This window comes from Colias croceus, chromosome 30 (assembly GCF_905220415.1).
Source record: "Colias croceus chromosome 30, ilColCroc2.1".
NCBI lineage: Eukaryota > Metazoa > Arthropoda > Insecta > Lepidoptera > Pieridae > Colias > Colias croceus.
In genome coordinates, this window is record NC_059566.1 from 2,214,850 (window position 1) to 2,242,722 (window position 27,873).

The 27,873-nt window shown below is 33.5% G+C and overlaps 3 protein-coding genes across 7 annotated transcripts in view; 1 reads left to right on the plus strand and 2 right to left on the minus strand.

Annotated features, from left to right (window-relative positions):
• LOC123704743 (la-related protein 1-like) overlaps positions 1-14,480 on the minus strand; it is a 79,452-nt gene extending 64,972 nt beyond the window's left edge. For all 5 annotated transcript variants that reach the window (XM_045653205.1, XM_045653207.1, XM_045653204.1 and 2 more), the window contains exon 1: positions 13,659-14,480. In XM_045653205.1, coding sequence (XP_045509161.1) covers positions 13,659-14,030 — 372 coding nt within the window. In that variant the 5' untranslated portion in view covers positions 14,031-14,480. The remainder of the gene's footprint in view (positions 1-13,658) is intronic.
• Positions 14,481-15,098: 618 nt separating this feature from the next.
• On the minus strand, positions 15,099-16,028 carry LOC123704669. Its single transcript, XM_045653082.1, has one exon. It carries the CDS (start codon positions 16,014-16,016, stop codon positions 15,120-15,122), a length of 897 nt encoding a protein of 298 aa, XP_045509038.1. The 5' UTR covers positions 16,017-16,028; the 3' UTR covers positions 15,099-15,119.
• Positions 16,029-16,408: 380 nt separating this feature from the next.
• LOC123704670 (60S ribosomal protein L4) lies at positions 16,409-27,433 on the plus strand. The gene is made up of 10 exons (XM_045653083.1): positions 16,409-16,539; positions 17,842-18,022; positions 19,378-19,459; positions 20,344-20,507; positions 20,844-20,968; positions 21,767-21,865; positions 22,630-22,765; positions 25,392-25,527; positions 26,362-26,521; positions 27,249-27,433. The coding sequence occupies exons 1-10, from the start codon at positions 16,537-16,539 to the stop codon at positions 27,408-27,410; spliced, it is 1,248 nt and encodes a 415-aa protein (XP_045509039.1). The 5' UTR covers positions 16,409-16,536; the 3' UTR covers positions 27,411-27,433.
• The last annotated feature ends 440 nt before the right edge of the window (positions 27,434-27,873 follow it).

A 27,873-nucleotide genomic window follows, 5' to 3' on the forward strand; every position in this document is an offset into this window, starting at 1 on the left:
GCTGTTACATTTATGGTAATGATCACGGCATCTCAAAATAATTTAATGTTAAAATTATATTATTGATTAAAAGCTCAAGCCAATTATTTTTTGAACTAAAGATACATACAATTATGATTTTAACGGATTTAAACGAGATTTATTCTGTCAGTGTGTGCGAAACGTCGGGATAATAATATAATGTATAAATCAAGTTTAAAATCCGTGAAAAACTTAATTTTTTTACATGTAAAATTCTTGCGTAAAGCATATTTAAACAACTGGTTGATTCAAAGCCCCAGCCAATAACTACCCCATAAAATTCCATCACCATCTCTTCGCCAGACGAAAGACGCAAAATCCCCAGAGGCAATGACCCCTTGACCTCTGCGAATCTCAATATCAAATCAAATAGCTGTGCGAGTGCGTATGACAGATGACAAATGCATCCTGGCAGAGATCCAGTGCTCCCATTAGACCTGACCTACGCCCTTGGAATAGGGTGGGAAAATTATATGAAGACTAGATAATGAAATCAAATCATAATTCTTTATTGTGCACTAAACAATACAGAAATGAAGACTACAATTACATATCTAATCTTTTGAGAGCTGGGTAATTGCCATGATCTCTTATTAATCTTATTAATCAATATTACCTGTTTGGCAACCTGATGGTGATAGACGATCTATATCATATGCAGTTATTTTTCTACACTGGAATTAAAACTACTTTAGGACATAATTAAAACTCCCTTGATTCTAAGAAACTATAATATCAGCATATAAGTCAAGAAGAAACTATAGTATCGGCACAGTAAAGTGTAGAAATAACTTGATCGTAAAGGAAAATCGATCATTAAAACGATTGTGATAACCATAAGCCGACGCGGGACTTCCCAATTTCTACAATTCGATAGCCTAGTCAGTAAAAATTGATGCAACCTAATTACGCAGCCACAGGGAAAAAATAAAACATAACTATTGTATTCACTATATGTAAATTTAATACCTGTAAAACAATCTGCGCTAGATATTACAGGGAAAGAAGAAAGAAAATTCTTATGTAAGCTTCATATTTTCATACTTCTAGTAATCCCTATACTTCACTGTATTTCCTACCAGTCAAAAAATGGCCCTTTAATCGCCCATGAAATTTTCATACGCTTCAGTCTACATAGCGGTGGATTGATTATTCCACCGTTATGTAGACAGACACTCCAGCGGAAACTGTAGTGTGTGCTTTTTCATTGAGACAACACGGCTAAAAAAACACAACTGTCTAACTTTCCATACTGGGATATTTGATTATACGAGATCGGAGAGCATCAGGTCTTTTATTTTGGTTACGAATTAGCTTCTTTCCATCTACTTATTATGGAGTCAATTTGGTTAAATTTTCCCTTTACCATAAAGCTAAAAAAAAAAACAAGGCACGACATAACTTTTCTCTTGACAGAGCTCAACAACTTACAGGGAACTTCAAGAGCCTTTCCTTCTAGGAAGTTTTCATAAATATCCTTTCTCCCAGTTTCTCCCATCTTCTATACAATATATTAAACGTTTCATAGATTGGCTGACTTCATTCAGGAGTCAGGCCCCACACTAATACCATAGCTACATATTTACAACCATGTGTAATGCAAGGTCGCGGCCATTTGACGTCATCGTGAAAAATATTGTCATTTGTGAAACAAACGTCTCATGATGCATCACTAAACCAAAACGATATTAGTTTATTTTTACGAAAATATTTTTAATCTGTTTAATTTCGAAGCCCTTTGTTCCAAAGAGCATTTCAATATTTTTTTTTCTTTACGTGAAATGTTAAAATTATGAATGAACACAAAGCAGCAACAACGCTGTTATCTTGTCAGATGATTCTGTCGTCGTTTATCGTGTAAATAGACCATTTTTAGATTAATCCCTTCACCAAATATAACGTAATTATAACTCAATATTACGTAAAGTAATTATTATTATAAAATGTCTACATTTTGGCACCATTCATAAACACAATGTACACAACCCACCTTCCTGGCCTCCCTACATTTTTCCTCCTAAAACATGGGATATGCCAACAAATTTTACGACCTATGACGTACCAAGGTCCCGTGACGTCACTGCATCATTTGTGACGTGTGCTGGCACTCTGCCAACGCGTTATTATGTTATTGAACACAATTAGATGAATTTATTGGTTACTCTGTAAATCTATTTATTAATAGTCGAGATTTGTTTACAGTAGTTTGTTTTTGTAAAATAAATATTTGTTTAATAGAAAGTTAAATCATGCGTGATAATATGATTTGTAGCGGATCACTTGGTTTCTGCATGTGTATTGTGTATGCAATTTTAATTTATTTATTCATTCCGATGCATTCATCCGATTGCATTGAGATTTGCTGTACTTAATATCATCTGATCGAAAAGTTTTAGCTTCGTAGGTCACAGTTAGCCCCATTTTCTACAGAATTATGAATTATGTTTAGTTTCTGTCTACAGATAAACATACGTTAGGATTCTACATTCAAAATACAATGAACGATTGAGTTCTTAATAAATTACTTTGCAACAAATCTAATATTTTACACTTCAGCCTACAGACAATTAGAATATATTATTATGTCCTTTTGTAGTTACGTTTTCACATAAACAAACAACTATACATTTACACTCCCTACTTACACAATTCCGCACCGATAGTCACGGGATACATCTAGTCTAGCGAAGTATAAAAATAAATCACTTGCAGCACAGTAATTGCTTTTCAATTGCAAACGTTAGAGACCCCGGGCACGGTGTGATGCGCGTGGCGAGATGATTCGATCTATCTACACTAATATTATATGAGGAAAGATTGTTTATTTGTTTGAATTGCTCCGAAGCTACTGGACCGATTAATAACTCAGGCCCCGGAATCACAGATACAATATAAAATCTATTGTGTCGTGGACCGATCGGGCCGCTCGCTGGGGGTCAATGGGTTAAAAAAATATTTTACCATTAGGAAACTACATTATCTCTGGCCATATTTTATGATGTTTTTCAAAGAAAAATAGGCATGTCGATGTTGTTTGCTTTTCAAGTGGGGTTGGGGGTTGAAAATTGATTAGGTAGTAGGCAATCTATATTAGTTATAATCATGTTCTTATTGTATAAATACTTTTTATACAACTGCCTCTCATATTCTTTTGTATAAGAAGTAGATACGTGAATGTTTATCAAAATGAATCCCTGTTTTCCTTGATCGCGGCATCAAGCGTCATCAAGACCTTCGTTCGTTTTCGTCGTTTCATTTTTCGTTTGTAAGATGCCAAGGAAAAATCTGATAGTTTTGTTTTTTTGGATATCAGAAAAATTTTAAAACGATTTTAATTTTTACTCTTCAAGACAGTCTGGCGAGCCACTAGATATTGTTGTACCTGATATTTGCAAATGTATGATTATTTTAGTATATATAAAGAAATCAGTATTTTTATCCAACTGCGACCCAAACAACTGGAGAGAGGAGAGGGTGAAATCTCATTAATAGTTCAGCGTTCAATAGTTCATGGCTGGATATAAAATTTATATTAAATATAGTTATATACTTATTTTCAGATATGGAAGATAGTTATATCCTTATTACTAACTACTAGTTATATGGATAATTGGATAATATGTCGAACGTATGTTCGGTTCATAGGATTATGGCCTGTACACTCATTGGAGGCCCGTACGGGAGTGGGAACGTATATAGGCTGATGATGATGATAATATTTGATCTCCATATTGCATTGCAACGTGAGTCTCTTCAGTAAAAAGGAAAACGTAGACTATTGATTGTGATACTAACTCAAAAATCATAATTACTCATCACCTTACATTGATTGAACAATTACACCCGATTAAACGGAAGTCATCAATTACGAAGAATAAAAAGATTCACAAATACGAGAACAAACTTTGACCCTCTCATACCTACATCCGGTATGGCACTAATTACGCCATTTTTCCTATACATATAAAAGTAAATAGAAGCCTAAGGGCTATTATTTCATAACTTTAGACCACAGCTTCCAACACGATCCTTGCAAATGAAACAGCGCAGTCTTATTAATTATTACATAATTTTGAAACACGCTTAAACTGATGAACTTGTTGTATTGTCACCGATCCTTGATAAGCGTACAAAGTTTGAATTAAATCTGTCCGTTTTGATTGGGTCAAAATTGTGTCTTACTGTGTCGTTTACATACAAACATGCAGGTGAAGCTAATAAAAGCGTATCCGAAACCCCAGGGCTGTTATTTCACAACATTACTTCACACAATCGTTCCAACTTCTAACATGTACCTGACTAAATCGATCGCTAGCGCCGTCTTATTAAAAAATTTATATACCTATTCTACGTACCTATTCAGATTTTCTGTCAGACACGATAACCCACTGTCACGCTTGGTGACGTCACGTGACGTCACGCGACCTTGAGGGTTGGTATGATGAAATAATTCACTAGAAACGGAGTCAATTGTTATTTAATATTGTGCGCGTAAATTGAGAAGTCTATTTTTTGTACATTTCATTTACTTTGGTTTTATGTACACCTTAAAATGTATGTTATGTGTATGATTGAAAATGGTGATTATAATTGTCTAGTTTGAGACCATGTACCTATACGGTACTATATAAAGTAGACAGGTACTCAACAAAAGGAAATCTAAAAGATTGTATAACAACCCAATGTGATCAAAACAATGTTTACCAGGTGGTTATTTAGATTTAAAATCCTTTATTGACGGAGGGTAAGAGTATAATATTTACGGACATTACCTACGGAAGTACCTAAATGTGTAGGTATTTCATGCGTTTCCGTAGTCTCTACAAAAACAAAATGTCTTCAAAACCTATCAAGTGGGGTATCAAAATTAACGATTTAACGAGTACATTACAATAATCATATTCTCGTCCTTCATACTATCAATTGCGTGCGAATAATTCGCGATTATTGCAACCGTAACGCTAAATCATTATCAGCACTGACCGATATCAGATATTTTCGGGTATTACACATTATTTATCACAAATAATCCCACAGATAAGCACCTAGTCGTGTGTTACGATTACTTAACAGGTTCTTGACGTGGCGCCAACAATGCATACAATTTGTATCGTAACATAAAAAGTTAAACAACGGATAAATTTCTACCATTTTCTACCATAGCTGTGTCCTGCTCTTGCTCACATGAAACGTCAATCATAAAAACAAGACAGGTTATTGCAATAACTAATCCATTGCATATGGAATGGGTAACATTTTATTAGTAAGACCGTTAATTAGTTAATAGGGCTAATTATAATTTGAAAATTCTGTTCGATGACCACAGCTTGACACAAAAAGACTGAATCGATTTTGATGAAGTAGGTATATTATTATACAGTTATTAATAGATTCTTTACATCCTTGTTGAACGCGGAAGAACAACAGGTTAACAATACACGTTTGACCACATTCTTACCCTATGTATATTTACTAAATCGCATCGAAATTTGTTCAGCTCTTCTTGCTTGTTCAGTGATAAACATTCAAACTTTTATCTACAACAATATAATGGAGAAAATATTGTATTTTTCAAAAACGACTGGACCGATTGCAAAAATCCTTTAAACATTAAAAAGCTACAACTTAGCCAAGTAACATTGGCTCTATTTAAGTACCCTAATGCACAAAACGACCTTACGTATTTATAACTAGAAGACCCTCTATACCATATTACCCTACGGCCTACACCTTCACAAAGACATACACCGTACCTACATCACTATCAGACGTCGTATACCTTATCTCAGCGGTTAGGCCACATCGACAGGAGACCTAACCTCAAACTGACCACGTGTGCAATGTGGGTCGTATGAAGCAATTAGATGATAGCCGGTTATAAACGGAGAAAGGGTTTTTGCTTTTCTGTTCTTTTTGTATCGTGTTACGTGTGACGGAATCGTGGTATATGCGTAATAAAAGATGTAGGTATCTTTTATTACGCATATACCACCGTATATATTTATAGATTTTAAATAAATCTCCCTGAATATGAAACATGGAACTTATTTAAGCTCACTAGCCTATAAAAAATTCGTTATAATACTGGCGGAATATCCGTAATAATTTCGAACATTATCAGAAATTGATGTACTTAATTTTGATGAAACAGAGTGAAAATAAATGCCTGAACTATTTAAGGATAATGTGGTAAATCTTATTACTTTTAAAAATTGCAATTTTGGAAATCACACACACACAAACAAAAAGAATCAATAACTTTCCGATGTTGGCGTTTAAAAGCCCCAGTATGTGGTGAAAGAAGTATATACTTACTTCTTATAAAAATCATATTATAACACCTTCCCTATATTCTATAATCTATATTACATCCTCAAGATCAATGAAACTAAGCCTGTCACAATAATCCCTACAGATTACAAACAGCTTAACATACAATCGTTATATTAACAGATATACATAAATTAAACACACAACAACATTGTATGTCATAATATATAATAATATGTAATATATATAATTTAACTAACACTTGAATTATATCAGAATGAAAGAAAATATGTTTACTACGGACACATACTTAAACAATTAGGCCTCTCCCCACACTCATGTGTAAAATCACCGATTTACAGTTGATATACTATGTAACTATGGTACACTGTCAAAGATTGGTTGTACCAACTCAGAAACCTTCGTGTGCTCATGCATAACACATACTTGATCAAATACCTACATAACTTACGGTTCTATAAAGGGCATACAAATACATAGTACTTTTTATAAGTAAAGAAATGGGAAAAATACCAATCAATCTTCATATAAATCCCCACTTAATCTCATTATCTACTTATCTATACAAATGTTTAAATAACATCTTATCTGTCTGTGTGCAACATTTTTATGAGTGGAGAAGTAGAGACTACATGTTCATGGCACACAATATCATTCATTCCTATGTGCTTAACCAATCAAAATAATTAGACATTGTACAATATATAATACTAGCTTTCCACCCGCAGCTTCGCCCGCGCAGTCAAAGAAAAACCCGCACGTTTCCAGTTCCCGTAGGATTTCCGGGATAAAACCTATTTCTAAACCTATAAATCCTATTTCCCGGGGTAAAATTAATATGCCTATGTCCTTTCTCGTGTATCAACATATCTCTATACCAAATTTCATGCCAATTGGTTCAGTAGTTAAGGCGTGATTGAGTAACAGACAGACAGACAGAGTTACTTTCGCATTTATAATATTAGTAAGGATTTCATACTAAAATGTATAAGATTAAGATCATCGTTGATAATAATTATCGACCAACAGTTAGTTCTTTGCTAATTTAATCAGATAAAGAGATAATCCTCGTAAAATAACCATGTAAATATGAAATGCCTCTATCATATAAGCATTTCACAGAAAACGAGAACGGATTAAAATTCAACACAATATACGATTTTCCCAACCCTTCTATGTGTGATTCATTTAAATCCAAACTATTAGATAATACAACACATATAACATTTATCACTCAGTTTAATGCACCTCATTCACGATTCCACATAATGGCATATGTACACTTCATTTTACGATACTATTAAAGTTTATTACGTAAAAAAAAAACACGAAATGATAAGCAGCCCGATGCCACTTATGTTAATTGCATGGTGTTAAACTTTCCTATGCCATTTCCATAAATTAAAAATGAATGGTAAATATTATGTTTAACGAATATGAACAAAACTAGGTTTCGGAAATGGTATAAGCATTTATTTTAATTGTCATTTCTATATTATTCTCCCCTGTCTCCGCGAATGTAAAAAGGAATAAATTATTTTTCACTAGCTTTCCACCGCAGCTTCGCCCGCGCAGTCAAAAAACACGCATAATTCCCGTTCCCGTGGGATTTCCGGGATAAAACCTATCCTATTTCCCGGGGTAAAAGTAGCATATGTCCTTTCTCGGGTATCAAAATATCTCTATACCAAATTTCATGCAAATTGGTTCAGTAGTTACGGCGTGATTGAGTAACAGACAGACAGAGTTACTTTCGCATTTATAATATTAGTATGGATTGTGATTTAATTACATATGTATATATATATAGATAGCTAATATAGATCAGACTTAACATTATTATAACAATAAAATCAGCTGACTGCTTTGCAATATAAATAAATAATAACAGGTGACAGTACACATTGTTCTGCCTAATCCTACTTATCAAGCAGCTAACACTATGAATTATACTTCACAATATATTCTCAAACGCATTCAATATATATTCACAAATGTATAAAAAACACTTCAGAGGAGATTCTTTCCAAAAATTCGGTCTTCAAATTGTTCAAAAAGAAACTAGCTGGAGTCAATGTCACTGCTATTAGTAAAAGATTTATTACTTATCAAGACTACTGCAATCTACCTCTGTACAAAATTTCACATAATATGGAACAGCTGTTGTTTGTTTTGAATTTATTATAACAATAGCTGTGCCATGCGGTTTCACCTGCATGCAATATCAAATATTTCTGTAGCTCATGTGTTATTCTGATGTATAACCTATAGACCTATAAAGCTTCATCCAAAAATATCTAGCAGTTTTTACATGAATCAGTAACCAACATACATACAATATACATCCTTACTCGCAAACTTTCGCATTTATAACATTAGTATGTTTAGTGGCACCTATATACCATTCTAAATCTTAAGAGAAGTTAATAAATACATATAATTACTAATTATTTATCTTGTGAATGTAACAAATAAGATACTTTACACAATCCATATCATACCACAATACAGATTGAAAGTGGTCTTATGAAATATTTACTTGAGTGTAAATACCAAGGTTAAATGCCTGTTAATAACATAATTAGGTAATGTGCCTTAAATGTTTTAAGTTCTTTAAAGGTTTGTATCTTCTTGTGTTAAAATAAACTAAACTATATAATAATGATCAAAGTATTAATATGTTTTTTCAATATGATATCACACATCACCTTGACTTCAAATATATGAAAATGTGAAGTTATCTTAGTACCACGACATATTTTTTAATGACTAGCGGTCCGCCACAGCTTCGCCCGTGGTACATGTTTACGTTTTCTCTACATAAGATCCATCCTCGTACTTCAAGGAATATAATAAAAAAAGAATTATCGAAATCGGTTCAGCCGTTCTCGAGTTATGCGTTTACCAACACATTTTGCGATTCAGTTTTATATATAAGATTATGGTACTTTAAAATAATAACTTTTAAAATCAAATTCAATGAATAACCACATTGTGAATAATATTTTTTTTAAATTGATTAATATTGTGTTGCGAAACATTACAGTAATTATTTATTATTTCAATTCTGCATAAAAATAACAACTAGCAAAAAAGAGTTTAGACTTTAGCCTTTTATATAATGCTAGCTGCTCCGCGCAGTTTCACCCCCGTGGCTCTACTCCTGTTTGTCGTAGCGTGATGATACATAACCTATAACCTTCCTCGATAAATGGGCTATCTAAGAGCGAAAGAATTTTTCAAATCAGACCAGTAGTTTAGCCACCAGACCAGAAGATTAGCGCGTTCACTGATTGTTACAGATATGAATGTTTAAAGTTATGTTAGATTTTTTTTTTGTATTTTGCTGTACCCTACTGGTTGAATCTGTATATTGAAATATGGGGTATTCTTATATCTGTCAATTGTCATAATACCCTTACGATTCTTGTAAACACGCTTGCTTGTGTGCGTGAGCCATTTCAAATGTTTGTATGAAGTTTCCCTACTGGTTGTATCTTTATATTGTGGTAATATCTTACGACACATACACATAATAGTAGTTATTTTCCTATATTTGTTTTGTTTTGTTTTAAAATACTTTATCTTCAGAAAGATTTATCCTCCTTTCACCATTTATATTCATTATTATCAGCTGTACAAATCTATCTTCCTCAATGACCACTAATAAGGCGATTACAGATCTCAATTTGTTGAGCAATTTTTGGTTGGAATATCATGTAAAATATGGTTTTTAGCAAGTTAAATTATATATGAGTTTTGCATACAAAATATGTATCATATTCAAAAATATAGTTTTTTCTAATGTATTCTTATTTTTAAAGAAACTCAAATTGATTGAATGATTATAAATTGTGTTATTGTTTAAAATAATTGATATAGTTAAGTTAAATTACTATTACTTATTAGGGCATAATATCATAATACTTTCCCAAAAACACCATAGGTTCTAAAATCATAGCATTATAGTGAATTGGAACATAAAAAGATGCACAACAATATTTATATGAACCATGCAAATGAAGAAACAAACAAACAATGCATACACATGCACACATTTAACTGTATACTTCTCCCTAGCACACACACACATTTAAATGTATATGTCTCCCTAAAATTCAATCTACACAACTATAAAATACAATCTGTAGAATTCAGATACTTCTAAATCACAGGTAAGATTTTCCTTTAGGAAAAAAACATCATGATTCACTTAACACATGGGAAATATCTTTATGTAACTTCTCACATATTACAATTACCTTCGTAGTATGTTTTACACTATGTCACTGTTACAATGTTAAAAATATTCTTATCTTTATCCCTTATCGTTTTATGATTGCATAGTAACAAGATGATTAGTTTATGATTTAAAGAATTATAATGAAAATGTATGGGACTGATGCATTTGCCCATCTATGTGGTAACCATGACGTCTTAAAGCAGTATTATTTCCAGTATATAAACGAAAGAGCTGTACTGCTATAAGACATAATGGTAAACTGAAGTATAATTATCTGCCAATATGTAGCTGATAAACATATTAAAATGCACACAGGTTAAATTGTGCCATGAAATATATGAAGGAATTTAGAAATCAAGATAAATAATTTATCAATTATGAGTTTAAATATATTATGTCTTACATAAAAACGATACACTTCAAGAAAAAGCCTTCCTACATTTTGGCAATATCAATTGAAAAAAGTATTAAGTAACTTAGAAACTTGTGGCTGAAATCCAAGCTTTTCAGATAAAAATTGAATTAAAGACTGCGGAAGAATAAAGCAAAGACTTAAAGAAAACATTTCACCATTATAATGTAGTAGTATATAATTCTAATGATATATTATGTACACAACAAATCAAGTAAGAGATAGAATCACAACTCAAATTAACCCCTTACCGCATACGGAGCCATATATGGACGACGAAGTTTATGAATTTTTTATAGGCTAACTATAAACAATATCTAAAAAAACTACCTTACATCTTAAACAGCATTTCATCGAGAATTGGAATGTAATTAATTTATACAGTGTAAATATTATCCATCAGATATATTATAGATTTAGTCTAGGGCGTGCGACGGTTTGGGTGCGCGGAAAAAACCGTGATTTTCAAATTAAGATTTCAATATCAAAAAGGTGAGTAAAGCCATGAAAAAAAATATTTCTTCATTCTTTAGTCTTTCTAAAATAAGGTAAAACATTTGGTTAGGTTGTTTTTTTTGCTTTAATCATGTTTTTTGTACTTTTCCAAATCTGTCACATTTGGCTTCGTATGCATTCCGTCCAAAATATATTATGTCATATGTGGCTGGGTATGCATTCAAGCACAGCATGGATACTTTCACTGATTGTTCCAGTATCGATCCTAGACACTTTTATCTCACTATGCTAAGCATGTAAATATTATATCATCATCAATAAATACAGACTCATGCTATATGCCACTGTATGATTTTTAATTAGCCGTTTCAGAGCAAATGCGAAAGTCAGGGAAAGCTCTTATTACCAAAAGACGTGGTCGTCTCTCAAAAACTTAGAAACATCGGCATCTCTGGAGTCTCCTCAGTATTTCTGACTCGCCAATTACCGCAAAAAAGCTACGAAAAACTCCTGCAGGACATCTAGATTTTCACTTTGATTCTGTACGATCTGATGGGATTAGTCATTACCGAATTTGGAAGAAGAACGCCCGTCAGCTATGCCTATATTGTTCCAATTTCGTTCCTTCACGTTATGTGAAAAATATAACGTGTTTTTATGTTATAATGACAAACGTAATTGTTTTAAGCAATTTCACGAAGTATAAGTTGGCTGTGATTCTGAGTGTTATTTAGGTATCCATATAAAGTACTAACATTTCGCCCGCGGCCTCGCCCGCGTTTTCAAAGAAAACCCCGCATAGTTCCCGTTCCCGTGGGATTTTCGGGATAAAACCTATCCTATGTGTTAGTCCAAGTTACCCTCTATATTATGTGTGCTAAATTTCATAGAAGTCGGTTCAGTAGTATTTGCGTGAAACAGTAACAAACAAACACATACACATACATCCACCCTCACAAACTTTCGAATTTATAATATAAGTAGGATAGGATTTATGTAAAGTATATGTAGCATATCAGTTGACTAAGCATTCAGGATACAAGCTTAAGTTTAGTTTGGGGCTTAGCAACCGTGTGTGTGAAATTAGTCCGGAATATGTTTTTATTTTATTAATCAGTTACTTTTTTCTAATTGCATACGAAGCCATATATGACAGAAAAAATACAACAAACACTGCATACGAGTCCATATATGGCGCCGTTATATATTTTCTATAATATAAGTAAATAATTTTTTTTCTCAATTTGATCTCATAATGTAAGGTCTAATAAACACTTTTTTGCAAAAAAATAATTTTTATTTCATCTCCTTAATAATTCATGCAATAAGGGGTTAAACCTCACATTTGAAGATTCTTTATTAGTTATATTAGTTATCTTATATTTTATTATGGCAAATTGTATACTCAAAATTTAAAATTTTGAGTAATAAATTGCACAATTATGTAATTTTAAGAGATAGATTTTGTGCACAAATGTAGGTTGTTAAACAACTTGATCAGCTGTGTCATACTTATGTAAGGTTTTAATAAATGTCTCATCTAACATAGGTATAAATAACATTATGAAAAAATATTACACATTCATACTTGTTATTGGCTTCTATTCATTTTTGTTTAGATGTGTGCTAACTAATTGTGGTATAAACTAGGAAATGCAGAAACATTGCAAAATATATCTTTGAAGTAAAAATTAGTATATTATAATATATTTGTAGGTATGTATGTTTGTATGTTATTTTAAAAAATATAAATAATGTTATAAGTTATAATGAATAATAAAAAGGTCAAATATGACCTTTGTAATGGTAAACTGAAGTATAATTATCTGCCAATATGTAGCTGATAAGCATATTAAACTTTAAAATGTACACAGGTTAAATTGTGCCATGAGATATACCAAGGAATTTAGAAATCAAGATAAATAATTTATCAATATATATAGTGGTATTTGCTAAAAATTGTGCGTCCATTAACACATTTTCTTTAACTTACATAATACATATTTATTCACAGCTATTAGGAAATACAAAAACAGGAAATATGTTTTAAGGTTATGATTGTGTAAGAAATCAAGATATCTTGACAAATATGAAATAAATTAGAATAGAGAATATTTTTGGATGTTGCATGCTAATAATATTAACACTGCCATGACGGTGTTTCATAATTTCGTCATATGGAGTATCGGTCATATTGGAAAATCGTGAATGAAAGAGATTAGGAATGACACTCACCTGCCAAGGGTTGACCTTGGGTATAGGTGCTTCAACAAACTTCTTCGGCTGAGCCTCAGATGTTTGCTGCTGCGGCTGCTGAGGTTGTGCTTGCGGGTCCGGTACAGCTGGCGCGTCTGGATGCGCTGCCTGAGGCGTCTTGTGAGGCCTCGGCGGAGCCCTGCGCTCCCGGTCCCGTCGACTCTTGCCTGGTCTACGCGCGTGCGAGATCACAGGCACGAACCCTTCCTCCTCCTCGTCATCTTGGCGAGGAGGAGCTTCCACCACGCTCTCCGTGGACTCAATGTTTTCTTTATTACTTTCAACACCACCAAAATTTAGCACTGACGCGTACGAGGGCCCCGTTCCCTCGACGGACACTCGCGTGGCCATACCACCGCTACGTTATGTAAGCAGGCGCGCGCTCCGCGCCGACCTCCGATCACGAGCGCGGCGCCATGCCTCTCAATACGCCATGCTTTGGCCCGGACCCACAAATCGAAGAACAATAATAATTACTCGAAGGTCCAACACGATCAACTGTTATATCGAACACGTAGAAACTCGGTCACTAAGAAATATGCGCACAGTTCGCAATGCACACCAGATTGACCCTGGACCGACCGTATTTACATCGAAAAAATTCACTTCCGTCGTCTTGTTCCAATTTTCTAGAGCACTCCGCGTACCAAGTGCACTTTATCTATCAATTAGGCGAATGAAACACCGAGAAAAAGGTCTTTTTTAACTGAAAATCACAAAAGAACCATATTTTGTTCACAATTCACACATGTGGTCGGACGCCCAAAAAGGGTATTTTCCGCAATACACACGGAACTCGCGGAAGGCTGTGACTTCTTATTTTACAAAACGACATTTCAACACCAGAGGGCGCTGAAAAAATCACTGACAGACGACGCGTTCATTGTAATTGATACTTAAAAATTATTTTTTAAGCATCTGTACGTTAAATTATCCCATTAATAACAATTAAAGAAACAACTTATTGCAAGAATGTTTTTTTATTAGATTATAGAATTAAACACGGAAGATAATTTCAATATATTTTCAAAAAATCGAGGGAACTTATGAACGCGACGTAAGTAAAATCACATTGCATTCCTATTTGACCTTTCGGTGTATTATAACCTATTAAAATAAATAGAAAAGGCCTAAAACACAAGAAAATTATATTGTTCACGAAGAAGATAAAGTAATAGCAAATATCAGCTATGAAACACGGCGAAATTCATTAAAATTCATTTAAAACACAAATGTTTTCCACATGCATATTTTACATCTAGCAACACTATTATTTCGTTCGGAAAATAAGCGGAAAATGTGGAAATAATATAATATAGACCCACAGAAATTATATACATAATATTTAATGAATATAAAATATCTAAAAAATAATAAATATATGGTCACTCATTTGTTTCCTTTTTATATAATTGCTAATTAAATTTAAGGCGGATAAATTTATCGCGTATAATTATTTTCTGGGTTAGTAGGACAATACATTCCCAAATAGTTGCGACAATTTCTGCAATAATGATACACATCCTTGCAAGAACGTAATACATATGGAAGTGGGGCACACAACCAACAACAAAAAAGACACAACGCGAAGGCACATAAATGTGTACACACAGTTATTCTAGTCCTCACCATTGTCATGCCTGTGTACCCACATTCAGTGCAAATAACCGGTATAGGGGTGAAGCCGAAGTTATACACCCTTGTAGTAGGTGGAGGGATAGCATTATCGACGTATATATCAAACGCAGCAGCATAATTGGGTGGAGGACTATGTTGTACGAAGGATGGTGAAGGTATAAAAGTTCCCATTAGCCTTGGTCTCCGTCTTGCCGTCATTTGACGTAATACAAATGAATACGAAGGTGGTGCACTAGTTAAAGAATCTGGAGGAGATGGTTCTGGCAAGCATCCCTTCTGCTTGTTTAGCAAACTCATATGCAGGTTATTAGCCAGTGTTAAACTTATAGAACTCTCATTTAATTTTGCTAATGCCATTAGAAATAAGGTTTGTGGTTGATTAGATAATGATATTTGAGACTGAGAAGTTAAATTAATCGGACGGTAAGTTGGGCTATGCAAAATAAATGATGTTGGCCTACTAAATATTAACAACGGCATTGCTTTCGGTGATTTACAATTAGGAGTTTCATCTTTATTAGGCGCAATATTCGAAAGTATTGGGGCTGCCTGTTCCTGTTCAACAGATGTAAAATCGACTGTTCTTGTAACATATTCTTTAGAAATGATTGATGAATTATCACAATCTTGGCTCGATTGATTTTCTTGTGAGGTCGCTGCATTGTTATCATCGGAATCGTTGTTAATCTGTTCATCCATGTTTAGTTAATGTATAATTTAGATTTTGAGTAAAATTTCATTGCGCACTTAGCGTTGACATAAATTTATTGAATTAATGGCGTAAAGTTTATTATTGACATTGAATTTATAACAATTGCATAGACTTCGTAAATTAAATAGAAAATTAAATGAAAATTAATTAAAACACGTTAATAATATTTAATAATATTTAATTTTGAATTAAATAAAATTGAATGAGTGATCAACAAAATCATAACCATGGCTTAGTCATAGTTAACTTGTGCGAATAAGCAAATATAATTAAAATACCTACGTTATTCTGTATTTATTAAATTTCTACATAACATTTCTTGAACTTTTTTAATAATTCTCACAGGAAGTTGGTCATTTGTATTAAATAATAATATATGGCAATCATTGTATTAAACTGTCAGACCTATTGATTCTTCCGGTCTTTTTATTTCTCCGTGGCATGGCGGATGGTCTTTACCGCCGCCTATAGTGTTTTTTGGAGAAATAGCTTCGCTAAAATAGCGAAATGGTAAGTCAAGTAATAATTAATGTGTTTGATTTACCTGTATCAACAATTTGTGATCGAAATTATTAAGTGATTAGTGTTTTCAAAATGTTAAAATATAGCAGTGTGCCATCCACGTGTTTGATGTCTTTTTCTCGAATTTCCGTACCTCCGCGTTCAATAAGTAAGTCGATCGAAACGCACGGGTTTCATAAATATATTTTATTTGTTTATTTCGTGTTTCGTTACAAATTGCATTGCATTTTAGTGCGTCTGAAACACTTGTTGTGGTTATAATAATCGGTACCGAGACAATGATCACAACATAATTTTACGATACCAAACTCACTTTTAATATTAGACTAATCATAATTTATTTCTAGGGTTCAATTAGTAATTATAATTGAATTATTTTATATCCGCTCCACGATTTTGAGGTTAGGTTTATGACTTCTAAAAACATTGTGCAAAGCTTTCACCTGTTTTCAGCGTAGGTTAACAGGTGATAGAATACCTTTATCAATATACATATTTATATGTCAATATCCTGGGTACCTGCAGAATTTTCGTATATATTCATTAAGTAAACACTGAGATAACTATTATTGCGAAAGTTTTGTAAATTGACTACATTTCTAAAAAAGTTCGTGTTTCAATTTGATTTTAGTTATTTTATATTTTCGTTGATAGAATTAATAAGTCCCCTATAACTCTTCCTAGCTGGATTTAATTGACTTCTAGGTACATCAGTGGGGAAATATTATCATTCCTGTAGGAAACATCATAATTCTGTGATTATGGTGTGTCGACATATGGAATACAGTTCTTATATTTTTTATTTTAACATTGTTGTATAATCTAGGAAGAACATGCAAGAGACAACTATGTATTTATAATTATTAAGCAAATCTTATAAGTATGTCATATAATGCTGTGTTTCAATATTTATTATTTTGTTGTTACACATGCAACCTTGAAATTTAATAAACATTTCTAGCTTTTAAAAAGTAAATTAATTTCACCTCAAACTTGATATCTGACCTCATGCGTAAAGAGATCTATTTCTTTTGAGATTATTTATAATGTAATTATTGTAACCTGTTGCAAATCTAATTTACCTGTTGTGCAAAAACAATAAAAAAATAGTAGATTTGGTCAATCAACAATTAAATTAAACAAATATATCACATAAAATATATATTTCTATTGAAACCATGACACCTATAGGCCACATAACAATTCACACATATTGTTCATAGTAAAGTAAAGTTAAAGACACATATATTTTTCATAATACAGCAACAATAATGCACCATTCCCTTACAGAGTCTATCAGTAGCCCGACCTCTTGTGTCGGTGTATTCAGAGAAGAGCGAAGTGGTGCCGAAAGCGTCCCTTCCTCTGCCGTTCGTGTTCAAGGCGCCCATCCGGCCTGATCTCGTCAACGATGTCCATGTGTCGATGTCGAAGAATGCCAGACAGCCGTACTGCGTTAGCAAGGAGGCTGGTGAGTGTGTTTTCTAAGTTGGGTAGAATGTTAAAGTTGTAGATAATCTTTTTATATGTTTACCGAATATACTTAAACAGTATTTGTTTAAGTGTATAGCTGATTTTAATATTGGGCTAGATAGTTGAAAATGAACAAATAATTTAAATACTTATTAAAAAGTCTCGAAATAATAAATGAGATAAGCAGCATTTTTGTGATTTTGTAATGAATGGTAAAATCATAAATTACGAATCATATTTGTATTTCTAAAACACATAATATCAACAAAATATACACATCAATAGTATAGAAAATTATTAGGATTGAAAAAGAACAAACAAACACTACAAAATATATGTTTTCAATAGAAGCCACATGTTATAGTTTTGTGCACTAAATGTCCACATTCATATGATTACAATATCATTGAGTGTTACTGCGGATTAGTGCGAAAGTGACGTATATGCTAGGCGTTCCATAGCCATTCTGTAATAGCGATGGGTGCATTGTGTATACTACAGTTTTATTTAAATATTGAATGTTTTAATTAATATTAAATTAGATTCATAATACACTACATTTTACAAACACATTGAAATATATTATAATCCCTATCCCTACTAATATTATAAATGCGAAAGTAACTCTGTCTGTCTGTCTGTTACGCTTTCCCGCTTAAACCTCTCAACCGGTTTTGATGAAATTTGGCACAGACAATCTTTAGACCCTGAGAAAGAACATAGGCTGCTTTTTATTGCGAAATATGTACCACGGGCGAAGCCGGGGCGGATCTCTAGTTTTTATTAAATAAAAGTAATATAAATTGTTTTCGCTTCATATTTAACAATGGGATAAGTGAATAATGAAGTAAGTTTCTTTAATAAAGTTTAGAAAGAAATGCAATACTTTAGAACTTCACATTATCAATATATTTGCCATTACTTGCAAGAAAATGTTTGCTTTTTCATATTGCCAAGTGATTGTCGTTTTATAAGCTAAAAACTGCCTATTCTACGCAAACATAAATTTATTTCGGTAGAAGTAAAGTTATGTTACAATCAAGTTTTATAAGGCACTAGCTGCTCCGCGTGGCTCCACCCCTGTTGGTCGTAGCGTGATGATATATAGCCCTCGATAAATGGGCTATCTAACATTGAAAGAATTTTTCAAATCGGACCAGTAGTTCCCGAGATTAGCACGTTCAAACAAACAAACAAACTCTTCAGCTTTATAATATTAGTATAGATTATCAAGTATTATAAGTAATTTTTTTTCTTCTTAGTTTATAGTTATAAGAAGTCGCCTACATGAACTTATTATTTTACGTGTTTTACGCTACTATTCCATACAAAACAAATATTTTCTCTACACAGGTCACCAGACCAGTGCCGAGTCGTGGGGTACCGGTCGTGCCGTAGCCCGTATCCCCCGTGTGCGCGGTGGTGGTACCCACAGGTGAGGTTTAATTGATAAACTAATGTTGTAAATTTGTGATTTTGAATGTTTGGATGTTATATTTATATAGAACTGAGTTGAGAACACTCCTATGTTTCAAAATGTTATAATATTTTGAAATAATTTAATAATAGTGCAGGCACCGAGGTCCAATAGTCTGTTTTTAAAAATCAATTACCTACTAAAAGGTATAGAGGAAGAAAGTTTTTTACGCAGGTGAAAGTGTGAAGTTAAGCTAGATTTTTAATAACTATGAACACCTTTACTTTATATACCTGTAAATCTAAATGTTATATTATAAATTTTATGACATCACTCATAGAAGTTTGTTGTTTGCTAAGTTTCATTAAAAAAATAAAATTAATTAGTTTATAATTGGGTTCCGATGTTGTAGGAAATTGGATTGTCATTAAATTATGAAATAATTTATGATTAGTCCCCTATAACTCTTCCTAGCTGGATATAATTGTCTTCTAGGTACAATAGTGGGGAAATATTATCATTCCTGTAGGAAACATCATGATTCTGTGATTATGGTGTGTCGACATATGGAATACAGTTTTTATATTATAATCATTAATATCTGTTTTATTCCTGAGTAAAACGAAAAAATTGATGTTAACTTGCAACAACATGTCTGTATTATATTGTATATTGAAAGTAGTTACTAGTATGATTTCCGGAAACGAATTTTCGGGTATAGCAGTTTTCTATGTTTTAAAAAATAAAGAAATGTTATTCAAATTCTTTTATGAGTCGTTCTCTCCTGTTTGCATTGTTATAAAATTCCACCGTATATATTCCTTTTTACTGCGCTCTGTATACAATAAAGAATAACTACACAAACATTATTTCCCGCATACAATATCGCACTCCTACCTCAGATCGGGTCAAGGTGCGTTCGGAAACATGTGCCGCGGCGGTCGCATGTTCGCACCAACCAAGCCCTGGCGCCGTTGGCACAGACGCGTGAATCTGCGTCAGAGACGCGCAGCTGCAGCCGCTGCGGTGGCCGCCGCTGGTGTGCCCGCGCTCGTGCAGGCGAGAGGTGAGTGACATACATACACACGTGCATACATACAGATAGACAAACACACAGACGCGTGAATTTGCGTCATACGTCATGTTACATAGCACCACATACATAAAGTCAGGTTCTATCTATTTTTTAAATACTAGAAATTATGAAGAATACCAATCTTTGCATTTGTATTATAATCATTATCTAAATTCTTGCTAATTATTAATTAAAATGCCATATTTATGAATTGCCATTTTCTACTCAAATGGATTGAAAAACAATATCCGTAATCGCTTGAAAAAAAAAATACAACTAATTCTCATACAAATACAATAAAAAGCACATTATTTACTTTTCCACCAGGCCACGTCATTGACAAGATTCCCGAGCTACCGTTGGTCGTAGCCGACAAGGTCCAAGAGATCAACAAGACCAAGGAGGCTGTGATCTTCCTCAGACGCGTGAAGGCGTGGTCCGATGTTCTCAAGGTGAGTTAGTGGGTAAAGTGTGAGTTAGCGGGTAAAGTGTGAGTTAGCGGGAAAAGTGTGAGTTAGCGGGAAGAGTGTGAGTTAACGGGTAAAGTGTGAGTTAGCGGGTAAAGTGTGAGTTAGCGGGAAAAGTGTGAGTTAGATGGTAAAGTATGAATGAGTTCATGGTAAAGTGTGAGTTAGTTGCTAATATGTAAGTTCGTAAAATTTGAGTTGGTTGCCAACTTATGAGTTAGTTGCCAAACAGGTGCTAGAATAATAAGTCTCAATTCTATATCGCACAGCGGCAAAACTGTGCGTTATTCCATACGAGACGAGAGAAATTTCTAGAACAACAATCGTGTTGGTTATCCAAATACGATATAGATCTTGGAAGACATTTAATACTTTACCTATGTTCGGAATAAAAAATTATCACAAATTATATATTATATGTAATATCAGGAATAGTTTTTTTGGATAAATTCAAACCTCTTATAATTTAAGTATGTATGAAATATTCTTCAAAAGGACATAATTTTTTTTTATTATTAATGTAATTTATAAAATTATATGATTAATTTCCGATATTATAAATTGTATAAAATATAACTTGCGAGAGTTTGTGTAAAATTAAAAGCTATAAAATCTGGCTCGATGGACTGTTTGATTTCTCGATTTTGTAGTTATTTTTTTTTTACCATTTGAAATGTACTTCTTTGGCACTAACAATGCACTGTTCAAATACTTTTTTTTTTAAATTTATAAGACTAGATTAAACGAGCGGCAAGTTATTTATAACTATTTTTCACTAAAAAGGTATACAAGTCTCAACGCCTGCGCGCCGGCAAGGGTAAGATGCGCAACCGTCGTCGCATCCAACGCAAGGGACCCCTGATTGTTTACCACAAGGATCAGGTATGTTTGTTTATTATGTTTAGGGTTCTGTACGGAAAGGTTAAAATGGGAAAATATTAGTATAGAATAATTGTGTTTTCATATTAATGAATTGTTACTTGACAAAGTTTTGATTGTACACAACAATGACCTATTATACTAGTAGACGCGGCATACGCCAACATCATTGCACTAAAAAACAGCGTAATTAATACATACCTACTTACTAACGCATTATCACCAATACAGTTGTTCTCTCTTTCACTCTCACGCACGAGACATAATACATGTCTCACTCATGTACTTCGTAATAACAACTGCCGATTAAAATATAAAAAGAACGTCCAGCCACGACGCTGAATGGTGCGTGACTAAGTGAAACTCGGGCACTTAGCTGAGTTTTTTCTTGCCAAAATAGAGAGCGGGTAACGTATCTAGCTTTTTTATATATCATAGGTACACAAATAATGTAATCAACATGCCTAGTAAGTAGTCATGTATGCAGGTGAAATTAGATGTTGGTATGTTTGCACCTCAATTTAATAAAGGTTGTCGGGAAGAATTATCTTTAATGTTATGTGTCTGCAAATTTTTCTATTTATAAACAAAGATAACAACAATCGAGACATGTTTGCTGTGTTATTCTATAACTCTGGGTTTTCAACTGATGATTATTTTTTATTTGATAGGATTATTGCCACTTTGGAACCTAAAATTATCACTTCAGGCCCTTTTTTGGAGAAAATATTTATATTTTAGCTAAAATTTAAAATAAACTACAACAGGGTCTCACCCGTGCGTTCCGCAACATCCCCGGTGTGGAAATGCTGAACGTGAACAAGTTGAACCTTCTGAAGCTGGCTCCCGGTGGCCACGTGGGCAGATTCATCATCTGGACCAGATCCGCCTTTGAGAGGCTCGGTGAGTTGTATAATTTTATAATATAAACTAGCTGAAAACTGTATGTTATATAAAAAAATGTGTGCATGTACTAGTGTACACACGTAAGAAGTGAAATTTCTTTATGACCTTATTTGTCAAAAAATAATAATTTACTATATGCAACTTTACAGAAATACGTCAATACACGATGTCGCAAATCAGTTTAGCGTTTCTGAACTGTGTGTAACTAAGACGTTTTTCCTTTATAGATATCATTAATAAGAGTACTTAAGGTACACGCGTTAGAAGTTATACTTTTTTGGCGTATGGAAAAAATACTAGAATATACAACTTGAACATAGTTATCAATTTCTGTTAAATTTAGGTGTCGGTGTGCGCGCGCATTCTAAAAATTCACTCTCATCATTTTGCTCCATCGCGCCACAAGAAGTATAACTTCAAAAAACCTTTTTTTTTTTTCAGAATTATTTGTTTATTAGCGCCCCAAAAAGCCTTACCAGTCGCGTTCCATACGTTTCGGGTTACTATTTGCGGGGCAAATTGTATCGCCCTTAGGAAACATTGGCTCGGCATTACATGTGCGCCAGTGTGTCGACGTGTGGCGGACATTTTTATAGAAAAATTATATTGGTTTATGCTATTTTTATTTTTCCTTGCACATGCAGTTAAAAATGAATTTTTTTGGACAACCAAAACCGTGAATTAAGAAAATTCGTAATATATATATTATTCATTTACTTATTCGGTTACTCGGTTATTCGGTTATTCGGTTATTCGGTATAAATCGGTTGCTATGCTTTTTGGCGCAACCTCTAGGGATATCCACCTGCCTGTTTACCTGTATAATCAGCCGCTCAAATTTGTTAATTCTTTCCGCTACCTGGGACATATAGTTTCGTATAATCTGACAGATGACCTCGACATAGACAGAGAGAGGCGTTCTCTGGCTGCGCGCGCGAACATGATCGGAAGAAAGTTTAATAAGTGCGAAAGAAATGCAAAAATATTACTGTTCAAAGCTTATTGCACCGCTCTATATACTCCACAACTGTGGACAAGGTATAAAAAAGAAAATTATCGAATTTTTAGGGTGCAATACAATGATTCGTTCCGAATTTTATTCAAACTACCGCGTTGGTGTAGCGCGTCTAGCATGTTTGCGGAAGCCCGCGTGCCGGTTCTCGATGCATTGATCAGACATCGCGTTGCTAGATTTAGGAATATTCTTTTTACTTCTAGTAACTCGATTATAAATGCTTTAACGAATTTTGGTAGCAGCATCTTGGCATTTTATGCCCGGCTTCTGCGTTAATATTTATGATTTTTAAATTTTTAATTTTTTGTATTATTTCAATAACTGTGTACCTAATGTAATGTAACTCTTGTATTTTTTATTTTTGCCTAACGGATCTTAGTCGTCCATTAATGTACATAATAATTCAATAAAGGATATTTTATTTATTTTATTTTTTATTTATTTTATTATATTTATAAAGTATATTATATCGATTCAATTATATTTTATACTTGCATTTTGTTGGATACCAGTCTGAACGGAAATACATCTACTGTCAATAAGACATCCTGAGGCGGCCACTGAAAATCAGTGATAACACACTGAGTGGTTGGCCTAATTATGGCATATATACGTAAATTATCTTTAAGTTCCTTTTTTTTTTTAACTAAATTGTATTTTTTTTTCTTTTTATATATGTGTCCATAATAAACTTATTTTCATTTTCATTTTTTTTCATTTTCATTTTTCATTTTCAAGCAGTTTCTGCTGAGTTGTCTAGTAAAATATATAACGTAGGATCTTGCTCAATTGTGCAATCTATACTATTATAATTATACTATTCTATACTATCCATACTAATATTATAAATGCGAAAGTAACTCTGTCTGTCTGTTACTCAATCACGCCTTAACTACTGAACCAATTTTCATGAAATTTGGTATGGTATTTCATGAATATGGTTGGCTACCTTTTATTGCCAACCATAGAAATAAGTACCACGGGCGAAGCCGGGATGGACCACTTCTTTCTCAGGGTCTAAAGATTGTCTGTGCCAAATTTCATCAAAATCAGTCCAGTTTTTTATGCGTGAAAACCATACATACATACATACAAACCTTTCCTCTTTATAATATTAGCACAGAATACATAATAGTAGCTAAACGCTACAGAACGGACACTCTCCGCCTCCCGCCAAAATTAAACACTTACCTCACCCCGCACGATCAGACATGTTATGGTACCCATTTCCCCGCAAGGACGATACCAACGACGTCTTTAGACGAAACGCAACGAAGATTGACAACATTAATCAAATTGACTTAAAGCAATTTTATTATTTTGGATTTGTGATTATCGTTTTTCGTAGAAAATGGTTAGATATTGTGCTGTTTACGGATGTATTTCATCAGAAAAACGCGAATTTTTTTTTTACGCTAGTCACAAATGTGCCAACCATAAAGAGTTTACACACACATTTGCAGTCTCTACAGTGTGACTGTCAAAACTATAATTTTGTATGGAGTGTCCGGGGTGTGATATTAGTATAGATTTGGTTACACATTAATTTTACGAGCCCATAATAAATATTGAAATCTCAAAAAACGAATAATTTAATCCATCCCTTAGATCCCCTCTTCGGCTCATGGAAGACCCCGTCCAAACTGAAGAAGAACTTCAACCTGCCGCAGCCCAAGATGGCCAACACCGACTTGACCCGTCTGCTCAAATCTGACGAGATCAGGAAGGTGCTGAGAGCGCCCAAGTGAGTGAATTTTGTTGAATTTGTTGTTGTTGTTGCTATTAACAAGGTTATAAAATGGAAATAGATGATTTAGGTTTGAAATAATTTTAGTATTGTAAATATATCAGTTGTGTAGTCGATCAGACACCCGCCCCAGATTGGCGTGAAAAGATGCGGGTTCGAGGCCCGCCTCGTCATCGAATTTTTTCTATCTTATAATATAAAAATAAATCCCAAAATGTGTTGGTAAGCGCATAACTTGAGAACGGCTTAACCGATTTCGTTAATTCTTTTTTTATAATATTCCTTGAAGTTTGAGGATGGTTCTTATGTAGAGAAAACGTGAATATGTACCACGGGCGAAGCCGGGGCGAACCGCTAGTTCTTTATAAATTTATAAAGCATTTGAATGCCATAAAACCAAAAATATTAAATTCACTTCTGTAGTTGTTGATTTTTTAATGATTAATATTATTACAATTAAGAAAGAGGTTTAATTACTTTGAAAATCAATATTATAATTCAAATTATACTGATATAAATGTCGGTATTTAATTTCTGATTAATACCAAATTTTCTGTAACAAATATTTAAAAGTACTGTAGATAAGAATTCCGTAAATTACACGGGATTCGAATCAACATCTTTTACCTTTCATTTTAACAACATTTCAAGTATTTCTTATTAACGATTCATATTCTTTATAAAATGATGATATTCTCTTATCAGAGCATTGGGTTATGACAAACCATGATTACCAAATCACGTTGACACTTTTCTGACAACACCATCCTTACCATAAGCAAATTCCAACCAAAAAACCCAACTTCTTATTTATTTTTATTCTTGTTATAGCAAACGAGTCATCCGTGCAGCAAGGAAACTCAACCCGTTGACGAACACGAGGGCCATGTTAAGACTCAACCCGTACGCGGCTGTGCTCAAGAGGAAAGCGATACTGGACCAACAGAGACGGCAGAACTTGAAGGCACTGGCGTTGGCTGAGAAGCGTGGTGTAAGTGTTTATTGTAGACTAGCTTTCCGCTTCGCCCCGCATAGTTCCCGTTCCCGTGGAATTTCCGGGATAAAACCTATCCTATGTGTTAATCCAAGTTACTCTCTGTATGTGTGCTAAATTTCATTGTAATCGGTTCAGTAGTATTTGCGTGAAAGAGCAACAAACATACTTCCAAATATTAAAAAAATTGCGCTTATTATTTTACTATGTTCATATTTTTTGGTGAATTATATAATTTTAAACTAATTGCGCGCTCGTGCTCCGCTCGTTAGTATTAATCGTGGAATTAATACAGCAAAATATGCATACTATAATATTATAAAGCTGAAGAGTTTTTTTGTTTGTATGTTTGTTTGAACGCGCTAATCTCGGAAACTACTGGTCCGATTTGAAAAATTATTTCGGTGTTAGAAAGCCCATTTATCGAGGAAGGTTAATATCCTCGAATGCTATGTATCATCACGCTAAGACCAACAGGAGCGGAGCAATGCGGGTGAAACCGCGGGGAACAGCTAGTAAATTATATTTAATCACAATAAATTAATTGATGATTATCAAGGTACATATGACTTATCTACATTATTATATGATGATATTCTCTTATCAGATCATTGGGTTATGATAAACAATGATTACCCATCACGTTGACACTTTCTGAACACCGCAAAAATAAATTTATAAAACCCAAACAAAAAACACCTTTTTTAGTTATCTAATTTTTCAGATTAAACTGCCCGAAGACGACCCCGCAGTGAAAGCTGAAAAGTTGAGGGAAAAGAGAAGGAAAGCTATCAAATTGGCAGCGGCTAAGAAGCCCAAGAAGCCAGCAGCAAAGAAGACAGCACCACCACCCCCTAAGAAGAAAGCGGCCCCCGCTAAGAAGTGAAGATAATAAAGTTATCTATTGATTATTTGTGTTTTATTTATTACAATTGTGACATTTTTCAGTTGGGTAAATCAACTAATGATACAAAAAACATTTACTTGGTTGTCAAAAATAAGCATTGAACTTTTTTCTCCTACAGAATGGATCCAATAGATAAATATCGACTTAGATATTGTTTAAAACTATTATATACATAATAGATTCCTGAAAAATTGGTTATTTATTTACCTACCTACCTATTCTATAACAGTGTAATGTATTTCATATGATATGGTTGCAAAAGCAGTTTCGAGAAATTGTGAATTTTGGAGTAATTTTTTAATTGGAACCTCTTAACTTAGTAAAGGGGGAATAACAACATCGTTGTAGGACAATTCTTTTATAAATTGGATATTGAAACATAATCATATAAATTTATGTCTTATTTATGGAATCATAAACTGGAATTCGAAAGGATCATCGA

What these genes read in the sequence shown, in the direction of transcription:
- LOC123704670 (XM_045653083.1), top strand. An exon ending in CGCGGTGGTGGTACCCACAG is followed by an intron (nt 19,460 to 20,343) that starts GTGAGGTTTAAT and finishes CTCCTACCTCAG; the next exon opens with ATCGGGTCAAGGTGCGTTCG. An exon ending in CGTTGGCTGAGAAGCGTGGT is followed by an intron (nt 26,522 to 27,248) that starts GTAAGTGTTTAT and finishes CTAATTTTTCAG; the next exon opens with ATTAAACTGCCCGAAGACGA.
- LOC123704669 (XM_045653082.1), bottom strand. Translation starts at nt 16,016, where the DNA reads ATGGATGAACAGATTAACAACGATTCCGATGATAACAATGCAGCGACC.